Below are 9,685 nucleotides of genomic sequence, written 5' to 3' on the forward strand. Positions count from 1 at the left end.
AGGAATGCGCACTGCTCCACCGGAACAGAATTTGCTCACAGGTCTGGTTTTGGTGTAGCTCCAGGGATTACTCGGCCCCCGTGAACTTCATCAGCGCTGGGCTGAAGAAGTCAGCAGCTGAAGATATGTCGGAAGAAGACTCTGATGAAGATGAAAAACCTGTTAAGCAGGAAGAAGTCCCTAAAGAGTTTGTGCCGAAGAAGTTAAAAACAGTGAGTTATCCGGGAAGATTTTAATTCACATGTAATGTATTTATGAAACTCAGACAGAAACAATAATAGAGCACTAAAGAGAGAGAGAAATAATTAAAACCAGAGAACCACATCTGACAGCATGCAGTGGAAGGGAGATGTTTTCTTTGGCTTTTGGAGCTATTCTGATGTATCGTTGTGTGTCCTTGGGAACATCAGTCCTTTTGGGCCCTTTTATCTTCCTTAATGTTCTCTTTGGACAACTAAGGTTAAAATAAAAGAATGTTTGCGGTTTGCTTCCTTTCTTTGGGTAACAAAATTGTAAAGATTTTTTTAGTCTTGCAGAACAATATGACAAATCTGAGCATGATATAGATTAAAATTCAAGTTCCTATTTTCAGTTACCAAACACAGAAAGAATCAGGAAGCAGGTTCAGCTGCAGTGGTGGAGCTAATAACTGGCAGCTTGTCACACTAAGCTTGTCAGGACTTTTCAGTCTAAGGAGTTTCAGGAAAGTCATTAGATCTCAGGCAGATTGCATGGATGCACAAGTCACGACATGGTGAACTGTGCGGTGTGGTGACAACTGAATTGCTTTTCAGAAGAACCTTCCTTTTGACTGAAATTATACAGAGCTTGGTTGTTACGATGCCTTAAGGTTGTGTGGGGTTTGTTTGTTTGTTTTAACAGGGTGGTAATTTCAAGCCTAGTCAGAAAGGCTTTGTAGGGGGAACAAAATCTTTCGTGGATTTTGGCAGCTGGGAGAGGCACACTAAGGGAATTGGGCAGAAGCTTCTCCAGAAGATGGGTTACGTCCCTGGCAGAGGTCTCGGGAAGAATGCTCAAGGTACTGTGATGGTGTGTTTGGTCATTTATTGTTAACTAGTCAGTTGGAGACAAGATGGGATTCTTTCAAGAACTGCCATCTCCAGGTGGCTTACAGCTTCATTCTTGTTTTCTTGCATCTCTTGCAAATGATCTGGGTCCTCATGATAAGATTCAGTTGTGTTTAACTTAAAATAGATGAGTTTTATGCTCTTGTTATTTTGCAAGACAAAAAGAGAAAGAAAAAACAGATAAATTCTAAGGGTAGTCAGCTCACAGAAAAGGACATGATGTTTTATGTGATAGAATAAAAAAGCAGTGAAATGCAGATGTGAATAATATTCTGTTTTGTCTTTTTTTTTTTTTTGGTGTGTGCTGGAATTAAGTGATTTTATAGCCACTAAGAAATTAGTGAAGTGGCAGAATATGCCATAGCGATAGAGGCAGAATACCAGGCTGGATGTTTGTGCTTATTTGATAACTTAGGGTACTGTAAGAAAAACACTGACTGTGCTCTCAGTAAACAAACTGCTCCTTCTGACCTAACTACTGTCCTTTCAGGTATTATCAATCCAATTGAGGCCAAACAAAGAAAAGGCAAAGGAGCTGTGGGGGCATACGGCTCTGAAAGAACCAGCCAGTCTTTGCAAGACTTCCCGGTCGTGGACTCGGAAGAAGAAGCTGAAGAGGTATTTTTATAATTCTTGATACATTTGTTTCCCTCTTGTGTTGTATGTACAAAATTAAGTTCTGGCTTCTGTGTCATTCTGCTCGTTTTGGATAAGCTAAAGACATAGCACATTAATTTCATTTACATGTATTTTTCTCGTCACTGTAATGTTCCAGTAGTCTTGCTAGAACCCCACCTTCAGCCAGCCTCCCCAGGTAAATAGTCTTTGTCTTTGGTCTAAAGGAAAAAAAGATCAGAAATGTACTGCTAGCACTGTGAATAGGGTAGTTGACTGGACCACAGCATCTGAGCCAGTTTGTCACTGAGCTTCACTGCTTTCCCAGTTACTTTGCTGTACAGCATTCTTCATTGATCTGATGACTATTTTCCTGCAGAAAATAAAGGCAAACTTGGGGTGTGACAAAGAGCAGCAACCACAACTCCTCTTTGTTTTTGTTTAGGAATTTCAAAAAGAGCTCAGTCAGTGGCGGAAGGATCCTAACGGAGGCAAGAAAAAGCCCAAATACAGCTATAAAACAGTAGAAGAACTGAAAGCCAAGGGTAGGATCAACAAGCAGCTTTCAGCCCCTCAGAAGGAGCTGTCTCAGGTCAAGGTAAGGTTGATAACCCAAGAGGTATCATCTCTGGGAAACAGTTGGTCAGCTTTGGTATTGTGAGTGCTTTTTAGCCATCGGTAACCTTAATAGAAGCCAGTTCTAAGAGCTGCCTGTCTGCAGCCTCGGGAAAATCAAGGCCTCAGACTGATCACTGACCACTGTCACCATCACATAATAGACCACTGTGTCATTTGTTTTTAAGCAACTTTTTGTGCGTCAGGAAAATGCAAATTAGTTTGTGAGAGTTTTTTAATTGCAAATCAAGTTTAATTGTTTCATATTTGTCATAAATAAAATGCTTATCTACTTCTGAAAGCACAGTTGTCCTTATTGGGATTGTGCAACTAAACACATAGTTTGAACGATCTTCTACATAATCTAAAATTAAGGTGTCTTTAAAAAAGTATAAAAGTACCTAATACTTCCACGTAATAATGAATAGTATACTACGTGCATCACAACCGCTTGTAGAATTACTCGGTGAAATGGTAAAGCTGACATCAGAAGAGGAGACTCTTTCAGCTCTGATTCCAAACTGTTTCTTATTCACTCTAACTCTTCGTATCTGGAGTAGGCCTCTTCAGAGGCAATCCCCAGTTGCCTCATTCAGACTACCAGAGTGTATTAGTAGCCTCCTGGAGTAATTAATGTACTTGGAAATCTCTAGTTTTCAATTTGGAGTCAGGGGTCGTCATCTTTCTTTTAAACACGAGATACAATTTTTTTGTATGTTCTTGTTTGTTGGAAGGTTATAGACATGACGGGCCGGGAACAAAAGGTTTATTACAGCTACAGTCAAATTAGCCACAAGCACAATATCCCAGATGACAGTCCTCAGCAGCCACTGGGCAAAGACTCCAAGCCCCAGGGATTTGCCTTGCCTGAGCTGGAGCACAACTTACAACTTCTCATTGACATCACAGAGCAGGAGATCATCCAGAACGACCGGCAGCTGCAGTACGAGAGAGACATGGTTGTCAACCTGACCCATGAGATACAGAAGATGTCTGAAGTTCTCTCGCACGAGGAGAGAGCAATTAGCAACCTCAGCAAGGTGCTGGAGATGGTGGAAGAGTGCGAGAGAAGGATGCAGCCCAGTTGTGAAAATCCCTTAACCTTGGATGAGTGTGCAAAGATTTTTGAGACTCTTCAAGACAAGTACTATGAAGAGTACAGAATGTCCGATAGGGTAGACCTGGCAGTAGCAATAGTCTATCCTCTCATGAAAGATTACTTCAAGAACTGGGATCCCCTCAAGGTGTGTATTAGTTTGACTTATCTGCAGTTCTTACTTGACAGCTGAAATCGTCATTATTATCCTGACATGCCCCCCACCCCGACTCCTTGTCCCAAATTCCTATCAGTCTGGAGAGAAAGGGCAGGGGGGGAAAAGTGCCTTCCTCTTGCCTTGCAGGGGAGAGGAGGGTTTCAGAGAAAACTCCCAGTGTTCATGGCAGAGTGAGATAAACATGTACAAAAGGTGGACCCACTCTCAGACATTTGCTAAGGCTGAACGCTACTCTTCTGTAAAGTGGCTAAAGATTTGGGATCTTACAAGGTTAAAATCAATCCCTTTCATGGGTGTTGGGAAGAAAAAGTAGATGAGAGCTAAGTCCCTACTTCTTGTTTTTTAGCAAAAGCAGTAGAGCTCTGTCTTTCAAGTAGTCAGATATGTGCTGTCTATTCTTAATGCCATTTAGGCTGTGCTAGGTAAGAGTCTGAATTCTCTCTGTACACCTGAAAAAGTTCAGACTATCCTCTTCCCCTCCCCCAGAGATACGTTAAATCCATAAAGTGGGATTTTCTTCATGTGGGACTTCCCTAATCACGGCTGCAAGCTCCTATCTTGGCTTTTGAGTGAGTGAGAAAGCTGTCTGTAGTAGAGCATACCATCAGCCTGCTCTTTGTAGATACCAGCTGAAATTAATGAAAAAGGATAAGGCATGAGCGGCCTTTATAATTTTCAGGACTGTACGTACGGCACAGAGATCATAGGCAAGTGGAAGAGCCTTTTGGAGAATGATCAGCTGTTATCGCACGGTGGGCAGGACCTGTCAACAGATGCTTTTCACAGGTAAAGAGCAAATGAATTGTACTTTGTGCAGCTTTCTCAGGGGTGGCAAAAGAACAGATACAAGTGTGCTTTCCAGATGATTCTCTTGATGTGTCTGTTAAAATCCAGCTGTCAGCTATATAAAAAGGAGTAGCTTTTAAATAATAGTTACTATTTGGTTATTTAGGCCTGGGGCTAGAGCTTTAAGCTTAACTTGGATTTCCATCCCCCCCAGACTGATGTGGGAAATCTGGATGCCATATGTCAGAAACATAGTGGCGCAGTGGCAACCGAGGAACTGTGGGTCGATGGTGGATTTCTTGGATAGCTGGGTAAACGTTGTTCCTGTCTGGATACTGGATAACATCCTGGATCAGCTCATCTTCCCCAAGCTACAGAAGGAGGTAAGGCAAGAGGGCTGTGTTAAAATGAAACGATACTCTGAACCAGTATTTGAATTTCGGTCAACTAGAACTTCTAAAACACCAGTTTGCTGCCTCTGCTGATGCATTTAGGAGTTAGGGGTTTGCATTATGGCTCTCTTTGCATCTGGTAAGGCTTACTGCTGATGGATGGACTTATTTTAATCTTTTCTCTTTTACCTCAAGGTTGAAAGCTGGAATCCTTTGACTGACACAGTCCCAATCCATTCGTGGATCCATCCCTGGCTTCCCCTTATGCAGGCACGATTAGAGCCACTGTATTCTCCCATCCGAAACAAGCTGGCGAATGCACTGCAGAAGTGGCATCCCAGCGACTCCTCCGCCAAACTTATCCTTCAGCCCTGGAAAGATGTGTTCACACCTGGGTCATGGGAGGCTTTCATGGTCAAAAACATCGTGCCTAAACTAGGTGAGACAAGCCAAGCAGTGCTGAATTTCTGGAATCTGCTGGTTGCCACCTTCCCCCTTACACCTAGAAAAGATACGTCTTAACATGGTTGCCAGTGTTACTTCAAGGAGTATTATTAGTAAGCTTAGGCCAAGCTTGCATCTTCTTTTCTGCTACTAGTACCATGCGTTTTTTTCAGAGGCAGACATTTTAGAAAATACGGGGAAGTGCTCTGATTATTCTCAATGTTTTCTATCTTATTTTTCTAAATCATCTGATTCCTCTGTTCTTCAGCTGACAGGAGTATCTGATAGCTGCCAGATAGTACCAAGCTGTAGAATGCCTCTGTTACTCCTGTATTGGTCTATGCTAATGTTTTCACCATGAGACTCTGTAAGTCACCATTCAGCCATGCAAGCTGCCTAAAGGCACTGTAGTCTTAAAAAGTAGTTGAATGTTTTAAGTTTCTCAGTTCTGGCAGCAAATTATAGTCGCCGGAAATGCAAGCGCACTGTTGTAGTGGCAGGGATCAGCCAAAGATCAGTTTAAAGATCCTGAATGTACTTTAGGGTAATATAGGTGCTCCTCAAACCATGTGTGTTGCTAGTGAAATAGGTCAGTTAAATACAACCTTGAGTCAAGTTCTTTTCTAACTCTTCTCCCCCTTTTCCCAGGGATGTGTTTGAATGAACTCATCATAAACCCTCACCAGCAGCACATGGATGCCTTCTACTGGGTGATTGACTGGGAGGGGATGATTTCTGTCTCCAGTCTTGTTGGGCTGCTGGAGAAACACTTCTTCCCAAAGTGGCTGCAGGTGAGAAACTACCAAGGCTGAGTAAACAGGCTTGATTCACTGTGAAGTGTTTTAGTGACTTCTGCCTAGAAATTGCTGCCCCAGTGCTGAAATGGTTTTACTACCAAATGGGGTGATTTCTACTCCTAGTTCCGTACACATCAGAATGGACAATTTCCTAATACTGTCACAGTCCTTTTCTTTTAGTGAAAGCTCAGTAATAAACAAATAATAATAATGACTCTCTTCCAGAAATGTCCTGTCCTACTGCATTTGATCTGTCATGTTGTTTTGCAGGTGCTGTGCTCTTGGCTTAGTAACAGCCCTAATTACGAAGAGATTACAAAGTGGTACTTGGGTTGGAAGTCCATGTTCTCAGACCAAGTGTTAGCTCATCCTTCGATCAAAGACAAATTTAATGAAGCTCTTGATATCATGAATCGGGCTGTCTCTTCCAGTGTTGGTAGGTGGCTTATGGTGATGGCTCAGCTTACTGTGATGGCAGTACAGCAATGCTTGGTTCTTCTGAGTCTGTATTTAGGCATGGCCCTGCTAATTGGCGTTGTAGCAGCTCCCATGAGCACTGAAATTCAAAGTGTGTTTTGCCTTGCTGTGTCTGTAAATAACACCTGGAAGGTGCTACTTAATAATTGTCTGTGCTCCACTGAAGTAGAAGCAGATTTTTGGTGGCTTGCTGCCTGTGCCATTAAGCAACTGGTTCTTTTTCAGCCTTGCCTGATTATAGTGTATTTTATGTCAGTCAGTGAGAGACCGTTACGTAAAGATGTTGACTTCGAAAGGTATAATTTCTTGGTGTTTTTTTTCTTTATGGTGAGATACTGGTTCTTCTCCTTAGCTTTAGAGCAGTGCCCTTTCCTTCCATATGACTCTCCCTGTGACCTAAAAGAGATTGCTAGGAATTCCCTGGGAGTTAAACTGTATAAAAGAGAAGGCTGTGCCTGAGGGAGCAGCATCTGACATTTGCCCTGCCCTCCAAGACTGAGAACTCCTTTCCTGTATTCCTCTTGCCTGCCTGCAAAACAGTGTGATGGAAAATCTGCACCAGAAATGTGGAGGATTCCTTGAGGCCCATTTTAAGTGTTATGTTTGTTTCTGTGGTAGAGTGATTACAACTACAGGCAAGTGTTGCACAAAGAGGAATTGAGAAAATTGAGAAATTTCTGGCGTGATAGTCATGCAGCCAAAAAGTGAACTGGGAGCTGATAGTGAAAGTGATCCTGATGCAATGATGCTTCCTGCAGCATGGTACTGCTTCATCCTTAGCCTGAATTTGCAATAGTCACTGTTTGTAACCCAGCAGTGGCATGTGGAGACCTCAGGCCAGATTTTGGCTTTGGGGAGTATTTTTTTGTTGTTGCTGTTCTTTTTGTTGTTCACATTTTCCCTTTGCCCATAGCAATGCACCATCCTCCTCTCCTGTGCATGATCAGATACAATTTGGGATTGTATCAAATCCTGCTGCTTCTGCTGCAGCTCTCAAATTCACCTAGCTAGCCTATGTTGTATTAGCCGTAACAGTATAAAACTTAATGAATTAGAATGTGTGAAGGAGGATTCAGAGCATTATTGGTTGACTTGACTTTATGTGTCCTGAACTGGAGTTTACCCATAGACATTGCACTAGGAACAGACTGGCACCTTGTTCTCACACGTTTTGTCTCTCCCGAACAGGTGGGTACATGCAGCCGGGCGCTCGAGAGAACATCGCCTACCTTACTCACACCGAGCGGAGGAAAGACTTTCAGTACGAAGCCATGCAGGAGCGGCGGGAGGCTGAGAACATGGCCCAGCGCGGCATCGGCATGGCTGCCAGCTCTGTGCCGATGAACTTCAAGGACCTAATTCAGACAAAAGCGGAGGAGCACAACATTGTTTTCATGCCTGTGATTGGAAAGCGGCATGAAGGAAAACAGTTGTATACATTTGGACGGATTGTCATTTACATTGACAGAGGTGTTGTGTTTGTACAAGGAGAAAAGACTTGGGTGCCAACCTCCCTCCAGAGTCTCATCGACATGGCTAAGTGAGGCCCCGGCTCTGAACTGTGAAGACCATCTTGCTAACATTTTTAGTGTAACTGTCTTAGAATAAAGAAGTTACAGATTTGTAAAAACGGTGAAACTGTAGCTGTATGCCAGGATTTTTTTCTTAGAAGAGCTGTTCAGGCAGTATCAAGAGATGAAATTTCATGTGGAGGTCAGTGCTAAGGGAGGAGGAAGCAGTTCTGATGTTTGTGTGACTGACACCTCTGAAAGAGGTTAGAAGGGACCGGGGTAGGTGATTCTGTGCTCCATGACAATGGATGAGCGAGGGCTGGTCCAGCAGCAGTGGCTGTGTCAAGCTTCTCCATGCTTGCTGCACTGCTCTGGCAGTGGGAGTTGCTGTCCTGATGGCATCACTTGGGGAGCAAGCGCCTCGCTGCCCTGCCCAGCCAGGACTCATCCCAGCTCTCTCCAGGAGGCTCCCTCGGCCTGGAGCTGGGGGGGGGCGGATTTTGTCCAGTAAATTTGCAGTATGAATGGTTTAAAAGGCAGGTTTTAGTCAAATCAGTTCAGTGAGTATAAGTCAAAGCACAGCTTTACCTTTTATTAAGTAATTAAGATACAAAAAAGTATCAGTGTTCAGGTGCTGCTACTTTTGGTAGAGCACGACAACACTGCTGGTGCTTGAGCTTCATCTCGGCTGTGCAGAAGCTGCTGTGGGAAGACATGCAGCCCCACGGCCCCCACCCTGCAGAGTGCAGTCAGGACTCTGTGGCAGTGAGACTGTGCTGGTCAGCTTTGTCCTCCTTTCTGATGATCTCCAAGTCATCACAGTCTTGGTACGTTGGCTCTTCCACAAAGTCCCAGACCTCAGGGGAGAGCTGCTTCAGTTTTTGCAAGGGAAACCAGTGGATGGAGGTGTCGTTAAAGGTGTCCAGGTACCGAGGGTGGGCGGGGAGTGCCACTTCCTCTGTCCCTTTCAACACCTAAAGAGCATTCAGGGAAAAAGTTACGTACGATGCAGAACTTTCCTACAAAGTTAAGAGTGGGTGAAGATGAGGACAACGTTACATTAACGGGGTTTGCAGATAGTGTAGAATGATCCTAAAGTGATGCACTTTTTGTATTGTAGCGGCCAGGAAAAAAGGTTTTAAAAGTAACTGCCGCCTTCTTTCCAACTTTTCCTTTCTTGGGAAAAGGTGCTTTGTCAACATGAAACAGTAATGTTAAACTAGTGACTCATACCTTTGCTATGTAAGAATAATCTCTCTCCAATATTCTTGACAACAATCTAGAATAACACAAGGTAACCAGCATTAGACAGGATCCTCTTGTGAAATTTGGACAACTTTTCTGAAGACGTAGGGTGGGGAGAGAAGGCAGGAGATGGTTGATGAAAGCAACCCAGACAGCAAGTTGAAAGTGAGCAAAACATGGAAATCCTTGGCAATAAAGGGAGTAAAGGGAGTAAAGGAGACAAGGAGAGGAAAACGCTGTTGGGGCAGCAGCACCTTTCCTCCATTCCTCTAAAGCTGTTCCCGATGATGACCATCCTGGAGAGTGCCGCCGCCGACCAGTTCCTCCACAGGAGGTTGTTGTACAGCGCCTTCCCGCAGTGCACCATGTAGAACAGCGTGGCCGACCCCCCCACGCCGTGCTTCCCCTCCTGCGCGGCAACCCGCGGCGCCCGTCACCGGG

At 43.9% G+C, this 9,685-nt stretch overlaps 2 protein-coding genes across 2 annotated transcripts; one reads left to right on the top strand and one right to left on the bottom strand.

Annotated features, from left to right (window-relative positions):
- Nucleotides 1-58: 58 nt before the first annotated feature.
- On the top strand, nucleotides 59-8,213 carry TFIP11 (tuftelin interacting protein 11; the record flags this gene model as incomplete). Its single annotated transcript, XM_010296070.1, has 11 exons — nucleotides 59-212; nucleotides 883-1,039; nucleotides 1,579-1,706; nucleotides 2,149-2,301; nucleotides 3,053-3,562; nucleotides 4,272-4,378; nucleotides 4,593-4,761; nucleotides 4,966-5,209; nucleotides 5,863-6,005; nucleotides 6,282-6,447; nucleotides 7,677-8,213. Coding segments are annotated over 11 exons (2,287 nt in total), but the record flags the coding sequence as incomplete, so codon positions are not given.
- A 535-nt stretch (nucleotides 8,214-8,748) lies between these two features.
- SRRD (SRR1 domain containing) lies at nucleotides 8,749-9,665 on the bottom strand (the record flags this gene model as incomplete). The annotated part of the gene is made up of 3 exons (XM_010296071.1): nucleotides 8,749-8,973; nucleotides 9,233-9,278; nucleotides 9,499-9,665. Coding segments are annotated over 3 exons (438 nt in total), but the record flags the coding sequence as incomplete, so codon positions are not given.
- Nucleotides 9,666-9,685: the final 20 nt, after the last annotated feature.

Source organism: Phaethon lepturus, unplaced genomic scaffold, assembly GCF_000687285.1.
Source record: "Phaethon lepturus isolate BGI_N335 unplaced genomic scaffold, ASM68728v1 scaffold49191, whole genome shotgun sequence".
Lineage (NCBI taxonomy): Eukaryota > Metazoa > Chordata > Aves > Phaethontiformes > Phaethontidae > Phaethon > Phaethon lepturus.